At 30.3% G+C, this 22,498-nt stretch overlaps 2 protein-coding genes across 2 annotated transcripts in view; both read right to left on the reverse strand.

Moving 5' to 3' along the window:
- ValRS (Valyl-tRNA synthetase) overlaps positions 1-566 on the reverse strand; it is a 147,353-nt gene extending 146,787 nt beyond the window's left edge. The window contains exon 1 of the mRNA XM_085825741.1: positions 274-566. Coding sequence (XP_085681867.1) covers positions 274-435 — 162 coding nt within the window. The 5' untranslated portion in view covers positions 436-566. The remainder of the gene's footprint in view (positions 1-273) is intronic.
- A 4,626-nt stretch (positions 567-5,192) lies between these two features.
- Positions 5,193-12,955, reverse strand: LOC118185489 (uncharacterized). Its single transcript, XM_085825742.1, has 5 exons — positions 12,253-12,955; positions 11,305-11,465; positions 10,218-10,344; positions 9,983-10,096; positions 5,193-9,331 (listed from the first exon to the last, which is right to left on the reverse strand). The coding sequence occupies exons 4-5, from the start codon at positions 10,004-10,006 to the stop codon at positions 8,612-8,614; spliced, it is 744 nt and encodes a 247-aa protein (XP_085681868.1). The 5' UTR covers positions 10,007-10,096; positions 10,218-10,344; positions 11,305-11,465; positions 12,253-12,955; the 3' UTR covers positions 5,193-8,611.
- Positions 12,956-22,498: the final 9,543 nt, after the last annotated feature.

Consider the following 22,498-nt stretch of genomic DNA (forward strand, 5'->3'; position numbering starts at 1 on the left):
CGTTTTGCTAACCAACAGAGCACAGATATACTGTTATTGAGAATATGTATCACTGATCACATTAAAACATCGCTATTCATACATAACATGCAATTTCAATTATTATTCTCCTTGACAACTTTAAAGACCTCACCTTCTAATGCAGATTATTAAAGGTAACCTCATTAGTGCAGAGAGTTGCATCAGGTAGAACTCAACAAGAATATTTCCACATGAACCTGTTTCCTCTTAAGAATGAATTTATATAAATATTAAGAAATTATAATTACTTACAATGGGTTTGTCAGAAGTTTTTGCTTGAATTTTTTCTTGTTTTTGCTTAAATTTTTCCAATTTTTCTTTTCTTTTTGCTTCTTTCTTCAACTGTGCGGCACTTTTTGGAACATCAGTGCCATCGCCTACATTTTCTCCAACAGAAGCTTCTAAATCTGGCATTGTAATTTTAATTTGAAAATTAATAAAAGCACTGGGATAAATTTTAAAGCAAAAGATTCAATAAACTGCCTTAATTTCAGCGACAAGAAAAACAGGACACCTTACAAATTTAAATACCACGTTGAAAAGGATTTGTTGACAAGCCCAAACGGCTACGGTTAATCTTTTCACTTTTAGCGCTTTAATACATGGATTTAAAAAAAAAAAAAAACTTATTATGTTTTCATATATTTTATGTATATAGTTATTTGATTTTGTAATATGTAACAAAGGCCTTAATGAAACAATTAAAAAACAATATTTAAACTTATCATTAAAATGAAAATATTGTAAAATGAGCTTGGCATAAATTAAAGTTATTTTGGCAACACTGTGAATTTTTCAATATCGTTACAAAGTGCTATTCGAACAGCAACCGCATCATTCGTATTCGGGAGGGCGCTGCGATCACGAAAGCTGGAGGCAGTGTCTAAACATAGCTCCGAAATTTTTTAAATAACTGTTTCAGTAAATATTTTCAACTCTCTAAAAAAGTTTAATTCACCTTTCCTATGCAATGTCTCATTCATCAAATTGAAAAAAGGAAACTTCGCTTCTTCGAAACTTCAGATGTTTTGTTAGCTGCTTACTATCAACACGAGAAATCCAAAAGAGGCCCTGACACGGAATATTCAGATAAGTAACATTCTGTTCTTTATACAATATATGTTTCTCTATCACTAGAGTGCAATTAAATTTCTTTATTTATTATTTTTCATAAGATTCTAGCATTATACAATAGTTAGTAATAGTAGCAAGTCATGTGGTTCTTTTCTTCGTAACTATTCCGTAGAGACGCCACATTCCTTATCAGTACTCCGTTCTTATCAGCAATTCACACCCTTCGGAGGCCCCCCTCTTCGTGCTTAGGAATTTCTTGAGAGGGAAAAAATGGGGATCTCTTGACCATCGATGAGTATAGATTGTGATTTTTGTAACTAAGATCCCCGACCTTTTTTTTTTCAGGTATCAAACTTGGAATTATGATCAAATATAAATACAGGGTGACGGAATTTATTAAACTTGTACTATAATAAATTACAACTGTTAAATTAATAAATTAATTTTATATTTAACTAATATTTAAGAAAAATAAACTGTATAATTTATTTTGTTGATTTGCTCTCACAGTGTGCATGGATTTATGATTTTGTCAATTACTGTTTTTCTGAAATATACATGAATTTTTTGGGAACGGCAATAGTTAATGTTACTTTAGTTAAAATATTATGTACATCTCTGTGATGATATATGTCTTTTCTAGTTAGGTCTCAAGATTAGGGCATACACATTACCATGTAGGAATTCATTCATTTATTATTTTTTTTATTAAACTTAGCTAAAGTTTGCTTCTTAAAGACACTAATTTTTGCAGATGAACTCCTTAACTACACTCATGGACACAATCGTATTTTAGGATATTTTCTACTTCTTTTCCTTTTCTTTCTTTAGGACCTTTTTTTTTTTTTTTTTTTTTTTTTTTTTTTTTTTTCCTCTATTATTTCTGGGCCATTTATTTTAAATTTTATTTTGTCCCATCTTTTCTTTCTGGCCTTTTGAACTCGTAAAAAATGTACGAAGTTTCTTTTTACTCTCCTCAAATACGAAATTGCCCCCCCCCCTTTCTATATACCTTTCCTTCGCACCTATGCTTGATTTTTCGCCCATCGGTGCAGAAAGACTTAGCGGGTGCAAAACAAGACATCTGTCTAATTTGTCTGTCTGTCTGTCTGTCGTTACAAAGTAATAAGGTCGCCGCTTTTTCGGATGGCCAAGAGTCTCCTTTCCCCATCGATGACGACTAGCTGATAGCTTTGCAATTTGTAATCGATTACGAAGTCTCGATACTCTGTTTACGTTTTAGGCGGAATTGTGGAAAATTTTGCGGAACGGAAAAGGGCCTTCACCTTCATATTTTATTTTATTTTATTTATTTATTTTTTTGCGGTATACGAGACTGGGCGCAATGCGAATAAATCTGTATGATACACAGAAACTTGCTCATATTGCTGATACAATGATCAAGAGTATTGATATGTTTAGTTCATTTCTGTTGTTAAAATAAAAAACCGCAATTGTGCATGTAATGAGTGTAAACAATAATGAAAATTTAGATATGTCTGTATTGTTGACTAAGTAGTAATAATGCCTGATTGTAAAATATATATTAGACTACTGATTGTATATGTACGATTTAAAGTAATAATTACGTTGGGTAGAACACAGCAAAAGAATCACTGAATTTTTATTTATTTGAATAATTTTTGTTTTGTTCATAGGGATATATCTTTTTTAGGTGATATATCTATTTTAATATATTGTGTACTTAATTGTGTGTGCATATATATACGAATAAACGGGCCTTAAAACTTGGGTTGATTTAGTAAAAAAATTAAATATAGTATAATGTGTTATTATAAACATTATAATACTATACCACACAAGCACTTTCTTATATATGTAATATAATCTTAGAGAAATACCAACTGAATCCTTCTTTGAATATCTATAATATTCTCTGACTGTGTTGTTTCATATACAATGATCAAGCAAAGACAGCGTTAAAATTTTGCTCCGAACAGCTGAGATGAGTGTCTGAAATTTTGTACTAAACAGCACAAACTTATGTCTGGAGGTAAGAAATTTATAAATTTTGTTTTGTCTACGATTTTCATTTCTCTACATCGAAAAATTATACTGGTGTGGGGGCACCACTTCACTTAACATTTGATTTCAAGTGGCATCTGATGTTTTATGTCAATAAAAATATGACAGTTCATCCTAATTTTAATCTCTTCTTTATTGTTAGCTTTTAAGAAATTTGCTTCTTATTTGCATTTTGTTCTCTTTCTGTCAGTAGATGATATTAAGGATTTGGTTTTTATTATTTAACCATACTCTCCAATTTCTTTCTGTTGCTTCTCATGTAGGCACATGTTTCTTTTTCATTCTTGCAGCAGATATTAAGATGTGTAGTGCTTCAAGTGAACTAATATTTTGTGGATTTTTGTTTGCTATTGATTTCTTTTTAAATTATAATCCTGCTTAGTGTTAAGATTTATGCGCTGTTTATATCTGGTAATTAATAATAAAAAAACTATGTATTTTCATCATTTTGTGTACATTTTAACCATACAATTATTTTTGTATGCGAATAAATTTGTATTTATTGACTTTTCTTTACACCCAATTATCCCTAAAGTATATATGCTATGCTGAATGCATTATTTCAGATTCAAAATGTATACACAGAGAGATGCATATCACACTATGATGATAACAAAAGTGGTAATTTAATAACATTGACATCAAATATCACCTAAGACAACCACTTCCATAGAAAATTTTTTGTAGCAGCTGTGTCTGACTGTCTTACAGAAGTGTTTTGTGATTTAGAATTAACTCGCTGTAATACTGATGCAATTTAAGGTTACTAATATGCGCATTCAGCTGTTTTTCTTTATTAGTTCAAACAACCCATGTTATTGATCAAAAAGCAATACCTTATCGTTAGTCATATTATAAAAATTAAAAAATGGGTTTTGGAAATTTTCCTCCTTATGCAATGATTTCCAGTTTGGTAAAAAAGCTTTCATAAGTTGATCTTACTATGGGCACGTATTGAATTTTATTTAGTGTTAAAAATCATTTCTATGGTATATGTACATATTTTTACAGTTTTTAAAATACTTCAGAAATTCATTATCTCATGCCACAAGGCATGCATAAAATAAGTTTATTTCCTTGTACTATTATTAAGCTGTCCAGAAGAAGCCTTTTTTTGACAATGGATCACTGAAAGTTATGCTGTATCTTTCTGTTAATTAGAAAATAATTTTGGATAATAAAATAAATGTATTAGAAAAATATTATATTAAAATGATATTTTTAAAACACATCATTAAATTAATGTATTAGAAATCTGTAATTTAAAGCAAACCTTCGTTCTTCAACTACATATTCATTTCCGATACCCAAAGGCTAATTCCATCATAATAGCTTGTATTTTAACTCGTCATTATTCAGCAAAACTTTTTGATTAAAAAATTCTGTATTCGTCCTTTGTGATAAAAGCCCAAGATACGAACCTCCACCATCTGCAAAATGCATGGCTCTCTTTGTACAGGATCTCTGTGGCTGTTACTGGAAGCCTAGAGTATGTTCAAGCAGTAGTAAATAGGCTTCCTTATTCTCTGTTTATTTAGTGTGTGATATATTTGTTTGTGTGTGTTTATTTGATAGTGTGTCTGTATAAATACTTTTGTCTGCCATTGGAAATAAAAATATATGCATTACAAATCCGAGTTATTAAGTATATTAAGGCTGTTTACATTTTTCATTCCAAAACATATATTCAATTAAAATACATTATGCAATTTGTGTTCATCTACATTTGTTAATGTTTAATTAATGCCAACAGAAACATGTTCGCATAAATTCCTCTAAGTAATTTAAACATGAGGTTGTTTAAGAAGGTCATTTTTTATCCATTCATTTATTGAAATATTTGCATTACTTCTTATATATTAAAATTTACATATATTATGTACTTTTTTCAGTAGACAATCCAAGAATATTCTATATGTTAAAATGTATGGTATATGCAATAATTCCCCCCCCCCAAAAAAAAGAAAAAAAAAACTTATCCTCTATTTGTGATCTTATTATCTGATTATGTCTTCTTCAAAATACACAAATAATCTGATGGAATGAAAATATTTTGGTCATTAAAACTTTTTAATCACTGCTCTTTACATCTGCATTTCTTTTTTCACATAATCTGAAGTTTTCGAGTAGTCTGAAGGTTTTCAAACTGTGTTTCACAGAAATTTTAGATACCATGCAACTCCTCTAGGGCATCTGTAAGTCAAAATTTAAAACAATTTTTAATATCACTGGACATCAAAATGAAATACTTGAAATAATCTTTGAAATTCTCTTATTATTGTTAAAAAATATTAAGCAGATTTTTGTTTATGATTAAATTTATAATGAAATAATGAATTTCTTTTTACTTTCTGCATAAAATGCACAAATTTTATATTTCAATTCTTTAACATTTATTTTTCTGAGGATAGAAATTCTTCTATAGAAAAAATTACGATTTTAGAAGTTTTTCTGAATTTAAAGATTTGAAGACAACCCTGTTATAAGGGTTTACGATTATAATGTGAATGACCCAAATAATTGTAAATGGCCTATGGCCATACTTAATACACATATTATTTAAATTGACATGCTTTACCTGTAATGTACATTTGTGACTTATGTTATAATTTAAGTGCACCAGTTTACTCACACTTATCTGTATTGTGTGTATGTATTATATGCATCTCTAGACTCAGGTTAAAGCTAGCTCGTTTCCCCTTTCTCAGCTTTCCCAGATGACATTTTTGGGTCTTTACTGGAACTCGACGCACACTTTATTTCGGCTAGAATAACCACTTATCTCACTCTTCTTTTATTCAAAAATTATAACATACTAATTTGGGGAAAAAATTATATTTTATGTTAGTTACTCATGACAACATTCGAAACAACCTACATGTTCGACAAGGGGTAGGGGTCTAGGAAAGCCACAACTTTTTCAATGAACTGGATGAATAAATGCAGCCCTGCCTTTTGTTGTGTTTTATGCATTTATAAATTTCTACCTGACTGTTTATTCTTTAATTCTATATAACACAATTAATCGATGCTTGTTTCTTGTATGGAATTTTAACATTAATTCTACATAACATGAGTAATCTTTTTTTTTTTTAAATTGTATTTTAGCATTATTAAAAAACACTTTGGCACTATGAACTGAGAATATCTGTCAATCTGTCTTCTACGTTAATTTACAATAATATAAATGTGAATATCTGAATGGAGTTATATTGAAAGATCTACTGGATGCTATGATTCCATGATGGTCAATCCACCACATTGGAAATATTAAATCAAACAATAAGTACAGGAAAAGATTCAGCAAGACAATATATCCTCTTTTGAATGAATACATTTAACTGTAGTTATTCCAAATATGTTTTATACAACACCCCAAAATCATGGAAAATAACTTTCTAAACCGAGTTTACAGTGTAAAAAAAGTAGTGGAAAAATGTTGTAGTCATGTAACTGGGCTATCTAACATAAAAATTACATCATATTACACCAGTGTTCTTACCTTTACTGCATATTACAACCAAATAACTACAATTAGATATGAGAAAGAACAGGCAGTGTCAGTACAACCAAGAGTAAAACTTTTACAGAGTTGCTAATTTGAAAACAAGTGAACCTGTAAAACTAACCCTGCATACTGGTTTGCTTTAGATGCATTTGGTAACCAATATGCCGTAAGTCTTTACCAGATTCAGTTTTGAGTGCATTAAATACTATATTGCTCATATGTCTTGATCGTGACAATCAAGGCAGCTGCAGCATTATTGAATAGAAATGAGTTATATGACTCTCAAATAAGTGTTTGTAAAGTTGTTCAGGAGATAAATATTACTAAATAATAACATGTATTATGTTTATTGAATTGTACAAAACTTATGTGTTATACTTTGAATTATCGTCAATTTTAATTGTCTGAAATCTGGTATTTGATAGTATATAGTTGTAGCAGTTTTTTCACTATAAATTCTGAAGAATCCGAAAATAAATGCACATACTAAAGTATTTCAAGTATGATAATATTCAGTATTTAAGATTATCCTAAAAGTATGAAATTTATTATTTTATTTGAAAATAAGTATTAGTGTATCCATGGCATGCAGGTCCCCGAGATTACTCTATTATCCACTCATAGGTGGGGGTGTCACCTTTGCAAAGGCTCTTTGTAGCCTGCTTTAGGTTTCATACTAATTTTAATTACTGGCCATCTACTGAAATGGTTTCTTTATGTATATCCACCTTTATTCCAACTCTGGTATTTCTACGGTGATGGAGGTTTAGTTGACCATACTTCTTGACAATTCTTTTACTTTTTTTTAGTTTAATTTTTTTTTCAATTTGAAGCGGTAGACCAGTATTTTCATCTCGCATAACTGTTTTTGAAGCAGACTCTAAAATCTCCTTCAAAGAGTTGGCTACATTGTGTAAATTTTCGCTATCTAAATTCCAAAGGAGTGACCGAATTGATCTGTAATTTGCATCGCACTCATTGATCAAATTTCTTTTTTTACTCAACGTTGCTTCTTCAGATATGGTGGGTAAATTATCTGATGTTCCACCTGAAGGAGTTTCAGTTGATGAATATTTTCGTTTTCTGGTGCCTGAAATACTTCTTGAGACTAAATCTTCATCAACTTTGAAAATAGGTGTTGAAAATAGCCATTCTGCAGTACATTCCAAACTCCAGGCTGGAAACTTCATGCCAGCAAACACAATATGCTTGCACAGCAGTCGGTTTCTTCTGAAATCTAAGCATGTGCATTGACACAGTTGTTTCTGTTCATCAAACGTGACAGAATAAACTGCATCATGCTTAGTTTCAGAAGAAACTTTAAAGAAGCCATGTGAATTTTTTTTTATACTACCCACATAAACTTCAGCAGCTCTTAATTTTGTTTTTATGTGATCAATTAACCGTTTTGGCTTATTGATTAAATAATTTGGTACATGTTCATTGTATAATCTGGCCTGCGAAAGCATACTCAGATTTTTTCTGACGTAAATTCTATATTGTTCTGGCAGAAATTTCTCAACCAAGATCTTAATTATTTCAGACAGCATACAGTTTTTATATCCCTGAAGATATCTATATTTTAGTTCCTCATTCAACACCATTGTTCGAGTTTATGAATAAGTCATTTGGTTTGTAAGCCAAAGCCCATCTCTCAATTTCCTTGAACCATGTTAATTCAAAATAATCTTTCACAGCTTCATATTGGTTCCATGATTTTAATACCTCTATTGCTGCAACCATTTCATCTTGAGTTGGAGCATTTGCTATGGCACGTAATTTACACAAAAGCTCTTCTTTGGGAACCACTGCATTCTTTTTCTTAGAAGCCCATCTTGACCATGCCTGCTCTCGATGGAAACTACATATAAAAGCCTTAATTCCTGTAAAGACATTTTCCAAACTTGTAATTTCTTCCATTGCAAAATCAACCATCCCATATTTTGGTCTAACGAGAGGCGACTAATTTTTAATAATTATAAGAGCTTCTTCTAATGCTTTGGCTGTTTCATTTTGTGTAATTATTATGCTCACTATTTGATAGTTCACATTTGTTTTGACAACTAAAAAATAAAGTGGGAGAGCATACTTACAGGTTCGATAGGTCGCGTCGAGAAGAACAAGATTAGAACCATATAAGACATATAAATTTTTCATTTCTTCACTTTGATATACAAATAGCAGATTTAGTTTTGAATCTGTAAAGTCATTTGGCTCAGTACCATCATATGTATTTTCAGTACATGGTCTAAAAAAAACAGAACACTTGGAAGTATCCCAGCTATTTATTAACATTTCTGTATTTTCCTGGTCAATTTTACTAGTTCTAATATCGGATTTTGCTTGGCTTATTATTTTCCTTATTGCCTCCATTTCTGGATAAAATCGTCTGCGCGTTTTATCAGTTTCTCCCAATTCAGTTGAAACGTATACTTCGAATAGCTCTGCAATTACAGTGGCATTGCATTTTCCATTCTTAACTTTAGAAGCTATGAAATGCCGCACTCTAGCATCTATAGGTTCTATTACTGCAGCCATGTTACCCATTAGATGATTTTGATGATCTTGGCTATTAGGTAAATTAAACATGAAAACTTCTTCACCAGCAATACTATCTTTATTGGCTAGTTTTTCCTTAATTTTCCGAGATATCATAATCTTTCTTTTTCGGGTTGGCACTACCTGTAATTTAAACATATTTATCACAGTAAAATTTAGAAATTCCAGCACAGTCATCTAAAACTAATTATTGATAAAGGTTCAATTTTAAAAACTTTCTGTTCATAGCAAATTATTCAAAAAAAAAAAAAAAAAAAAAAAGAGGAGTCATTTCTCATTTCTTTCCTTTAAAAAAAGCTGTAAAAAGAATCTTCCATTTTTATAACAATAGATCAAATTACTTCTTCAAAGAAACATAACCAATAAAACTTCACTTTGAACAACTTATTTCTATTTGTAGCAAATTGGTTAGAATATAATTAGCATAAAAAGCCTTTATTTCTGGCCTGAAAACATCATTTTATTTGCATGTCAATTACTGAATTATTTATTTAGGAAAATATTACCGTTAAAAACCCTCTTTTGGCAAAAAAAAAAAAAAAAACCTATTTAGAAAAATATGTTGAATAAAGAGACACAAAAAATCATTTCTCTTTTTTACATTGTGACTCTAAAAATACCTTTTGTTTTTATGTCAAAAAGTATGTATACTTTATCATAGAATACCTTCAATACATCTTGCTCATACATGACAGAATTATATTTTTTCCTTAAAAAAAAATTCCCTAAAATTACTAAGACCATCTTAGAACAAAAAGTTAAATAAACTTCTACCTTGAACTGAGGCATCCTGTACATTCGGGTAACATTAATTACAGCTGGACAATTAACTTTTTTAGTTGTCTGGTTCTTGGAATATGCTTTACCAAAAGCATGATCAGTTTGACACTAAAAGGAAAAAAACACACACACACACACACACACACACATATATATATATATATATATATATATAATCCCAGAGGTGATATTTTTGTATAAATTTTTAAATATAACAATGTTATTTTACCTTTTCATTTTTTTCTTTAGCATAATTTTCCTTTTGACGTTTATTCAGATCTTTTCCTTGATTCGCCCAAAGTGGAAATAGGGAATATCATCTAACCAGTTTAATCGTAAATCTGGAGTTAGTTCAACTGGAAAGAAAATTTTGATTTAGATCACAATCTGATAAGCTTTGATTTTTAAAAGAAAGAAATTACAGATCTCTATAAACATATTATACATTTAACATTATACTTTGATTTTTAAAAGAAAGAAATTACAGATCTCTATAAACATATTATACATTTAACTGTCTCTATATATATACTACATACTGTAGACACTGCTTAATGTATTGCAGCTGATGTCGTGTATATTGCTATTGAATTTCTAAGTTCTGCTCTTTCATATATGGAAACATAAAAAATGCATCATTTGCTGCAATTTTATTTGCTCAATTTGGTTAATATAATCAAAATATTATACAATAAATTTCTTAAACTGAAGAACGAAAATGATTTTAATCAAGCATTTAGAAAAAAGCGCAAAACAATAAAATTAAAAAAAAAAAAAAAAAACTTAATTTCATACGAATTTTCAATAGCTATTGATTTGGAAGGGCTTCAGCACAGTTCCCTCTTCTTCAAAAGGGAGGTAAAAATTCCTGAAAACATCTTTGCCAAAATACACTTGCATTTTTGCCCAATTTCAGATTTTACATTGGCAAAATCTCTTTAAACAAGGATGCCCTCCAAGTATTAAGATTATAGGTATAGAATTGGTCCAATAAATTTCAGAAACATTGTGGACTACTCAAATGAACTTTTGCAATGAAGACTGTAAACAATTGATAAACAAACTTTTATTTTTCCTAATTAAAATGTTAAGAAAGTGGCTAGTTATATTTATAGTTAATTCAATTCCTATTTTAAAAGATACTTTTCTCATCATCTTATCAAAAATGGGCAAATGTAATCACATTAAGCAGCACCTACTGCAAACATAGAGAGATATTAAAAGCATTAAACTATTATGTAAAAAAATTATGTCATTTTGTCTCATATTAAAATTATATATGCTAGGTAAAGTATAGAATGAGCTAGCTGCCTTACGCAAAAGGGATGCCTTTGAGAAGGTCTAATGGGAAACTGTCTTGTATTCACTTATATATAAGGAGAACAGGAAAATTCCCATGCAGCTAATCCATTCAACAGTATTTGTACCTTGATCAAACATCCAGTATTCAGCTATCTCATCTGCTAGTCCATTGGTGCTAAGAGTCAAAACAGACAGTAATGTGATTTTACACACAAGATAAGTAGCATTCATTGACTAAAGAAATATATATATCACATCACTAAAGAAATATATATACATTTCAGAAAACTTTCCTGTTTTCTAAAATTCAATATCTTTATTATTATAACTTCCTGATATTTCAATGCATTATAATTTTATGGTGAACTATTACCTGAAAATAAAACAGAATATTTTTTGAATTGGTAGTGTTTATTATAAGGTTATTTTGAAACATGTTGTTAATGATAAAACTAAAGAATGGATTTTCTTTATAGACTATTAAATGATTATATTTCAAATTAACAGACTGCATTCATACACTAAAATAGGATGAAAAATATAGTAGTCATGGAGACAATTGTCGAGTTTCTCAAGAAACAACAATAAAAATTTTCAAATCTAACACGGTATATCTTGTTTAATGTTTAATATAGTACGGAATGTTTCGTGAAGCATCAGCTATTTAAAAAAAAAAAAAAAAAAAAACATGGAATACCTGACAATGAAACCAAATAAAAATCAAACATAACGCTATTACACGTTATGCAACAAAATTAATGAATATGAACGTCTATAAACCCTTTTTTCAACTTGGACCGAATCTCGCAACATCAACTAGATCTTACGCAATAAAATTAATACAAATTAGTGCTGATAAGTTCTTTGGAACAAAATGGCCAAATATCAACTAAACAATCAAAGAAAGCATTTACATTCTAGAGGATTTTTATTTACTCATTACATCTTCAAAAATTACTTACTCTCTTTATCTAATGACTTTCCATAGTAATAAACATATTTTGTTACAGTTTCTACTTCGCGTCTGCGAAGTATTTCTTTAAATTCGCTCCAAGATTTCGCAAAATTCATTTTGCCTCTAAACACAAAGGTTCATACACGAGACGGACTTTGAAACTCGTAATCGATAAACCTGCCAATCCCCTATCGTTGACACAAGTCTTTCTATCGATGGGAAAAGGAGACTCTAGGCCATCCGAAAAAGCGGCGACCAGTAAATAAAGGGAGCGACTAAATTTCAACTCGGCAGGAAAATTTGATTGGTCAACGGTACACGTCACATGTGACGTCAAAAGCGGGATGTTTTAGATTTACCCCACAGGATTACCTGCCATTTTCGGTTGCTTGTTTGTTGAGCTCTGCAGTTATATTTTTTGGCGGGCTAAAAGTGTTTTTTGATAAAATATTTTAATTGGTAATTTAGGTATTGTTTGCTTGTAATTTAACATGTGATTACAAATTATTGTAAAGTATTTATTTTTGAGACAAACTTTTTGTAATCTATTTATTTTTCATATATTGCCTTTTGAGAACAGATAAATTTAGCGGAAATTTCCTTTGTTGAACAAAGAAAAATGAAAAATGTTTCAGAATAGCAAGCCGTGTTAGTTTCAGTCAAACATTAAATATTTTAATATCATATGCTACCATTTTTTGTGTCAAACATTAAATATTTTAATATCATATGCTACCATTTTTTGTGTCAAACATTAAATATTTTAATATCATATGCTACCATTTTTTGTGTCAAACATTAAATATTTTAATATCATATGCTACTAGTTTTTATTCATTTCTTAATATATCTGATGACAAAATAAGTTTTTATTTTCTATTGCAGTACATAACTTTTTGTTATAACAATGGAATATGAAAAGATAGCAGTATTTGAATGTATGTACTGCTGCAAAAAGTACAAAAAGAAAAAGGTTTTATATGAACACATTCGGGAAGTACATAAAGTACCTGTTGTGGCTGAAGGAAATTTGAAATGTCCTATTAATGCCTGCAATTTTTCATGTAGAACGTTTGAAGAGTTAAGAAATCACGCAAGAGATCAACGTGGATACACTCTTAACTCCGTTGAAATGACATTTAATACATATGAAGGTAAGATATTAGAAATTTGCATTTTCTGCGATAAACGTTTTTAATTTGAATAGCCCCAAACTGAGTACAAATTACTATTTTTGCAAATTCATTCATCAAGCTGGGGAATAAAATACATCTATTTTTGTGAGTATAATTGATAACAGAATAATTTCCTTAGCATCTTGCTTTTTTCTGTTAGCCTGATAAACCCCCATTATTCTTCAGTAAAAATATTTCAAAGTAATATTTCTCTTCCTCAACTATTTGAAATATGAAGTAAACATTTTCTAAATAATAAAAACATATATAGAGATGCACTGCTGCATAATTATTTATACGTGTAATTCAGTGCTTCATTAAAAAAAAAAGACTATCCTGTTATTACACAAATGGATCTCTTAATGCATATGTATATTGAAGATATCAAAAATGATGTGGACCTAATAAAAAAATTAGTAAAATCTTTATTAAAGTGGCAACCTTCAATTGTAAGTTTAGTATCATAATGATAGACACTTATTTTATTATATGTAAATGAGGCTTAAAATTTATTATATGTTATTTTAAAACTACTTAAAGAAATTTATTCGATGTCTTAAAATTTTAATAACCTATACACATTGTATCAGTTATCAAGAAACAGGCTACAATGTTTTTTTACTTTAGACATAGGCCAGATGACACTCATGTTATGGAAAATGTCTGATGACAATTTGTCTCTTAAGAATAAATTTCTTGCATTATTATACAACTTTGGGAAATATGTTTTAAGTCTTGTTTAGCTGGAACACGAGTACTAGTAACTGTCAAATAGGAAGAAAAATATGCCAATGTATAACTTAAAACAGAGTCGTAGCTAGGGTTTTCAGCGCCCAGGGACAACTAAAGGTTTCGTGCCCCTCTACTGCTTGCCAAGGATGAAAAACATTTAATTCTAAAATGTCGTAACATCAGTTTGGCGCCCCTTGGATTCTGCGCCCGGGGACAGATGCCCCCCTCTAGCTACGCCTCTGACTTAAAATTAGGCAACTTTATTTCAGTATAGATTTTAAATAAAACTATCAGTTTTGAGAGCAATTAGACATAGGTCCCTCTTCTTGAAGAGAAAAAATATTCTGCTAAAGTGACCAGTATCTATTTACAATCAGTGCCAAAAAAAGGTTTTGGTTAGTTTTAAATTAGTAATTTTGTTTTAAAGATTCACTAGTTCACAATTATAATGGGCTTTTATATTGTATGTAGGCTAATGTTTACCCTTCAAATTTAGATTTCTTACAATGGAAAAGTGAGGAAGGACGAAGAGAAAAAATTTCTTACTTTTTGAGAAGTACAATAACTCTTAAAGAAGGTGGGAAAAAGAGTTACTTCCTTTGTAATCGATCTGGATTTTATAATTCTAAAAGTAAAGGTGTAAGAGCTATAAAATCACAAGGTACCTGCAAAATAGAGGGGCACTGTCCATCTACTATTGAAGTTACCAGTAATGGCATAATTAAGATTTTATATTTCCAAACACACGTGGGACACACAGTAGATCTAGAACATTTGCCATTAACAAAAGATTTGCGAGAAGTGATTGCAGGTAAGTTTCTTTATGAACTTGATTGTGAAATTCAATATAAAACAGACATTATTATACAACATTATCATATAAATGCAATATTTTCAGGTAAGTTAAATGAAGGCATTCCACCACAGAAAATATTAGATTCCACAAGGAATAGTATTAAAGAAGACATTTACAGGGAGCATTTATTGACAAAAAAAGACATACATAACATTTCTAATTCTTACTGTATTGGTAATGATGAACAATATCATCCAACTGATGCTGTCAGTTTAAGGATCTGGATAGAAAAAATGAAATGTTTAGATGATAATCCAGTTCTTTTTGTAAAATTCCAAGGAGAAGCAGCAGATCAGCACTTGGAAATTAGTGACTTCTGCATCATCATAATGACAAACGTTCAAAAGCATATGCTTTTAAAGTTTGGGTCCGATAGCATATGCATCGATAGCACACATGGGACTAATGCTTACGATTTTCAATTATCGACAGTTTTAGTCATAGACGAGTTTAATTCAGGATTTCCTGCTGCTTTTTGCCTAAGCAATAGAGTAAATTTAGGTTCAATGCAAAAATTTTTTCAGTGTATTAGGGACAAAGTTGGACTGCTGTCTGTAAACTGCTTTATGAGTGATGATGCACCAGTATATTATACTGCATGGACATCAGTAATGTGTGATGCCAAATTTAGGATTCTATGCACCTGGCACGTTAAAAAGGCATGGCTGCAAGCAGCAAATTCAATTATCCCCTCAAAACGAAAGGAAGTTTTGAAATTTTTAAATGTAGTATCTGAATGTCATGATATAAAAGAATTTGAAGCATTGATATCTGATTTCCTCAGCAAACTCTTTGCTGATAGAGATACAGACAAGTTTGCTAATTATTTTGCTTCAAATTATGCAAACAGATGTGAGTTGTGGGCTAAATGTTATAGAAAAAGATGTAACATCACAACTAACAATCATCTTGAAGCACTGCATCGAGTTTTAAAATATTCTTATCTTGATGGATTGAAAAACAAGAGGGTTGATAGGTGCGTTGCGAAGCTTATTAATATGGTGCAAGATAAATGGTTCCAGAGATTTATCAAAACAACAAAAGGGGCAAACACATCAAAGATCAACCAAACAAATTTACGACACAGCAGAGCAATAAATTTTCCAGCTAATAATATCACAGAAATCAATGAGTTTTCTTGGCATGTGATTTCAGAAAGTGACCCTACTCTTGAATATACTGTTACTCAAATACATACACAATGCATTAATTGTAACATTGTTTGTAAATGGTGCAAAATTTGTAACGATGCATTTGTATGCACATGCACAGATGCCACGATTAAAGGAAGTGTCTGTAAACATATACATGCAATAATTTTAAAGACAAGATTACCTAATAGAGAACAGCCAGCTAAAACTAAAGAATCAAATGATGTAAAATCCTTTCTTGATCTATCAGCACAAAAATTTAAAAAATCAGGAACCAAGCACCATATTATAGATCAACTGAGTATCATATCAAAACTTGTAACATCAACAACAGTAAATAATATAACTTTGGGAGATATTGAAAACACACTGAATAAAGTGATTACAAAATTAAAGAACGAAAAGCCGAAATTGAAAATGGTGAACTATGAACCTACAAATAAAAAAGCAGAGAAACAAAAGAATTTCTTTTCTACGAGAAAGAAAAGAAAACGTCCATGCAGTACTGAAAATATTGCAACAACTTCATACAAGAAAGCTGCTATACATGCCATTGGAAATAATGAAACTCTTATAATTCATGATTCTTTTGATCATGCATATTGATATCTCATCATGTAAATATATTGTATATAAAATAATCTCTAAATAGTTTATAAATTAAAATATGATGAATTAAAAACAGTATATAAATTTAAAAGGCTCTTAATCTTGTCACTACTTCATCCTTGCTAGTTACACAAGTAATTTATTAATCAATTTTTGATCTGCATATTCTGTCGCAGTATTTCACTACTAAATTATTAGTGTAAAGTTCTCCAGTTGATGGTACACATACAGTACAGTTAGCAACATCATTTTACAAAACATCGACACATAATGTGTTTATTAGGACGTATCACAACAATATGTGCAAAAGAAAAGTTTCAGCATGAAATATGCAGTTACAGATTCAGTCAAATATAGATAGTAACATCATATGCAGATAGAGAACATAACAGGAATAACAATTGCACTTGATTATTACAAAGGAAAATCATAATTTAGTATCTGCTGACAAATGAGAGTGTGCTGGTATTTCTCTAAATAAATGATTAAAAATGCCACAAAAATATAATAAGTGCTTTAAAATTCTTAAATTCATATAAGTGTAAATCTTAGTGTTTTTGAAAATGCTACTGTATTTTGTTATTGAGCATTTTTGAATCGCTAGTCATTACAATAACAATTTATGAATAGTGAAAACTTAAATTATTCCAAGAGAATTGATTAATAAATTTCATACAGTAAATAAATCATTGGGCTGCAAAAGTATGCAGATATATGACAACCAATAACAGAAATAAAAATAAAATCTTTAACAATTTTATGAAGTGGCGAAGCATGCAAGAGCTATTTATTTATCTTGTAAACAATACATTTTCAGTAGAATCAGTACTTTAAAAAATTGATATACTTTGGAAACATGCTCTGCAATGTAGTTGCTTTGTGATGAAACTGTTAATAGTGATGCTTTGATAATGCTTTTGTTGATTTGCTCCACACAGTAAAACTGTAGAATTTATGTATACATAGTTCTTGCTTTTATGTATGGATGCAAATTATACAGCTTTTAATTTTTCATGAAACTTGCATACATATTAAAGTGACTTTTCAGAATATTACAACATTATAAATCTCGCACCTTGAGATTACTAAGGCTTATACACAGATTTCAAAGGAAAATATTATTGATATAGACACAAGTATATAGTTTCCATTAATTAACACATTGTTATTGATGAAGATCTCTTTAATGATTCTTACATAAAGCTATTTGGATTTTTTTCCAGAGGAAAAACAAAGTTTCATTTAAGAAAATAAACCACAGAATATTCTTAATTTTATTATAAACTTTCATTACATCACATGAATCTGTAAACACTGAACTAATCGTTTTTAATTTAAATCACAAATGTATTCTTCATATTGATTTATTGACAGTATGAATAACGACCAAAACTTAATATTATCTGTATATAATAAATCATTGATACATAGGGTAAAAATAAGCATGAAGTTAGACTATATTAGCATGCTAATGGATCAACTAATGGCAAAAGACTTAAAAACCTTTACCTAATCATTTGTACAAGATATTTAATGAACACAAAATGTATAGGAGTTACTCCAACCCTTTTTTGACCGTGGACACATTCTAACATATATTTTGAGATCTTGTACCCTTATGACTAAACATTCAAACAGATTTCAGGCATGAGACTTTTAAGTGCTTCTTTGTCATGAAATTACCTTATGATCATTTCATTCAACTACCACAAATCAAGGAAAGGAGAATTAATTACCAGTGTTTTATACTTTTAGCCACTTGATAACGTTACATAATATGGATTAACTCAAAGCACATTCTACTGATTATAATCAGATAATTGCATATCTCTTCTGAGAATTTAGATTCTTCCGCATTCATTTCTTTGCAGATCTTGCTCTAAATGGATTTCAATACATATTTACCACTAATAATCGCAAATGATAGTAAATAACAAATTAATTTTTATTCTAAACATGATTTGGGATGGCTGCATAGGCGTTTTCGTGTTTTTCCTCATGTGTAACGTGTATATGAGCCAGTTTCCCTTAGAAAGTTCTCCAGGAAGGCATTCTTCCCTGTAGGCAGTTAGCTCTCGAGTGCTTTAATCAAATAAAAACCTATTTTAAACTACAATTTCAAATTTTGTATTTTGTCCTTATTTATTTCACTAAATAATTGAAGTCCTCTTTAGTACATACACATATCAGGCGCTATTTTATCTTCATTTACAGAATAAAACAGTTGAAGTAGTTTTAGGACTTTTCTCTCATGGGGAAAAAATATCTGCATTTTATCCAATTTCCTTTATGAAAACTGAAGTTTTCATACCAAACGACATTCTTACAATATAACCTTCCTTACGAACTCTCTTATTTACCATATAAACCATTTCGGATCTTTGCTTTGGTAAATGGTCTAAGGCATTTTACCAGTATATGGCTGTCATAATTCCTAAGGAAGCATATTAGAAAAACAAAACGGTCAGCTATACACAGGGTTTAATTTCAAAAATTAGAAGTACCAGAGCCCTATAGAAGACCTTCAGGAAAGAGGAACAAGAATAAATAAGAGAATAAGATGACTAATAAAATCATTAACAATTAAAAAATTAAATAATTCATTATTAAAAAAATTAACGGTTAAAGTAATTAAATAATTAAAATTTAATAAAATGCAAAGTGATAAATTAGAATTTAATAAGCAATTTTTAATATAATTTTATTATTAAAAATAAAGCTTCCAAGACCAGGTTTCTACTGAAATTATTGTTCAGTTACATAAAAGAAGTGCCAAAGCCTTCTTATTTAGGGCTCCGGCTAAAATTATGAATTTTTCCTAAAACTAATAAGTATCTGAGCCAGCCTCCGGTGGGCTCCGACGCAATTTAAGCCCTGGCTATACGGATATCTTGGTAAAGCAAGAGAAGAACCCATCTTTAGTCATGACCAAACATGGCGCATGATGAGTTTTGATTGTAAACCACATGAGAGACGGAGTTTAAATACGTTAAAATGACGTCACCAGAGCCAACCAATCAAAATTTCCTGCCAAGTTGAAATTTAGTCTCACCCGTAAATAAATTAGTGCTGTAGAAGTAACGAGAAATTGTGTACCCGTATGTATTCGTTACTCGGTGAACCAGTACTCGTTACTTTCGGTAAAATCCATCGGTATCCGTATCCTGAGCCTATTTTATCGTCTACGACCCTAAAAAGGGCCTTGAAACGTCGCATCGCATTGAATCACGTGAGCTTTTCTACCCCGCGGGAACTGGGTAGGGCTGCGATAGGGAGTTTTGCGTCGCATTTTTGAGTAGAAATAATTCACTTTATTTTGGCTATTATTTTTTGGTGCACTGGATATGATTCATTATTAAATTTTCTATTGCTGTCAGGGCTTAGTTTCTAAAGTCAGAAGCGCCTACGGAAGGCCGTCAGGAAAATAGGAAAAAATAAAGAAAGAAAGGAAATAAATATTACAATAATAACATTAATTAATAATTAAAATAACAAAAAATTACTTATTAAAAAACTTAATAATTAAAATAATAAAAAATAGTGATTAAAATAATGAATAATTAAAGTAACATAATAATTAGCAACTGAAGTATAAAATACTTATAAGTAAAATTTAATAAAAATGTAAAAACAAATAAAAATTAAAATAATTTTTAAGTTTATGATGATTAATTAAATAATAAAATAAAATACTAGATCTTGCTTATTGGCTTAGTATCGTTTCGTCCTTTCTCATTTCATCCCCAGCTCGAAAAAGTGTTATTTCGTTCGCTGCCTTCCCCCACCAATTCCCTCTTTCCCGTTTCATCCGCTGTTTGAAAAATAAGTGTTTACTTTACGATAAGGCGAACGTCTGTTTACTTCAATTAAAATGGTTTAGAAGAGATGACTCAGGACTTAGAAGACTTCAGGACTTATTTATCCTTGGAGATGACTGTTTCTACTTCGACTTAGCTTTTGAATTTTTAATATTATTTAATATTTTATGCAGACAAATTATGTTGAGCAGAATAATGAATTTCAGACGTGTTCAAAAGGTGTGTATCTGAATATAATAACATTTTTGTTGTATAGTATCCATTTTTTAATTTCACACATTTCTAAAGCAACAGAAGTACGGTATCACTATTTTGGCACACACATCAAAAACATGTATAATTAAGATTAATGTTACATTCCTCATTAAAAGTAATGGGTCTTCATTAAATGCAACCATTCATGCTTTTAGAGGATTTTACATGTGGTGGTCTTAAAAAGATGATGTTCACTACCAATGTTTGTTTATGTTCCCCAAAAAAGAGATCTCTTAAAAGGTGACCTTTTAGAGATGTTGTAAATAGATGATTTGCTATAATTATTTTCCAATAGATAATGGAATTAATGTAATTTAATGTCAATAACTCGAGGAAGCAAGTTTAAATACGGTGCAACAAAAATACAGAAGTATTTTAAATGACGAAAATATTCATATTTTGTCAATATCAAATTTAAAAAAGAATTAATTTTGGACAAATTATGAAATCTAACTTTTAATGTCGTCTTCTGGTTTCTATATTTATATCTGGCAAAGTTTTATACTTGTTATGAAAAAGTAAAAATGCAAGAAGTTTAAGTACCGTAGGACAAAGATTGACCGGGAAATTTAGTTTCAAAATTTGCAATGTTTGGTGCCATTTGTAACTTGCCTTCGGGTATCGCTTAATTGAGTTAGAATAATTCGAGGAAATAAGTTTAAATGAAGTGCAGCAAAAATAAGCATAATTTAAATACTCGTAGAAGGAAGTCATGCGGAATCCATATCAAATTTTCACTTTTTCATAATGACCATAAAACTTTCCCAAATAAAAATACAGAAACTGGGAGACCGCATTAAAGATTAGCTTTCGTTATTTGTCCGTTATTCGTTATTTCGTTTGCTGCTTCCCCCATTCCCTTCATCAGAACCGCTAATGACGAAAGGGTGAAATTTCCCCGATTCATCCCCTTTCCAAAAACTCCTAGTTGAGACTGTTATTTGTTGAGACAAGGAATGCTATGTTATAAAAGTCAATTTGCTTTTTACGCTTAACAATATAATCGATAAAAACATTCGCACATGCATAGGTTAAGTACGAATTAAGAAAGAACTTAAAAGAAATCTATAAAAGGTAAGGACATTTTTATGTTACTTTATTAGAGATAATAGTGAAGCACTAAATATTTCAATCAATGTTATTTCATAATGCTATGAGTATACATTTATTCATTTAAGAAATGGCTCATCAGCGGTCGAGCGGTAAAATTGCTGAACACTGGTAGTTCCGACCTGAGTTTGATTTCAGGCAAACGGGCTGGCTTCATAAGCGTTTTGTGGTTTTTTCCCGTACCAGCTTACAAGCCAGCTTACCACGTACCATACGAGCCAGCTTACCACGTACCATACGAGCCAGCTTTCCTAAGAAAGTGCTCTACGAAGGCATTTTTCCTCTTAGGCACATAGCCCCAGTGTGTTTTGTCATAATCAACTAAACCAAATCATTTAAGAAATATATCAGTTGATCACTGCTCAGTGTACATCTGCTGTTTGCTTATAAAAACACTTGGTAAAGACATTTCCACTATTTTGCTAATAATTCTGGAAGGCTCATAGAATCCGAAATTATGTTACACTAGCTAACAGAGAACTTAAGTCTGCTTAATCTGCTTGACTTGCTTTCGTGTCTTTGGGAAACGTAAGTATATGCAGAAATA

Source organism: Stegodyphus dumicola, chromosome 10, assembly GCF_044657685.1.
Source record: "Stegodyphus dumicola isolate Sdum_Otavi_A_Nest chromosome 10, ASM4465768v1".
Lineage (NCBI taxonomy): Eukaryota > Metazoa > Arthropoda > Arachnida > Araneae > Eresidae > Stegodyphus > Stegodyphus dumicola.

Coding starts and splice junctions, on each gene's coding strand:
- LOC118185489 (XM_085825742.1), bottom strand. CDS start 10,006: ATGTACAGGATGCCTCAGTTCAAG. Junction 9,332..9,982: donor ACAGGATGCCTCAGTTCAAG/GTAGAAGTTTAT, acceptor TTTAAATTACAG/GTAGTGCCAACCCGAAAAAG.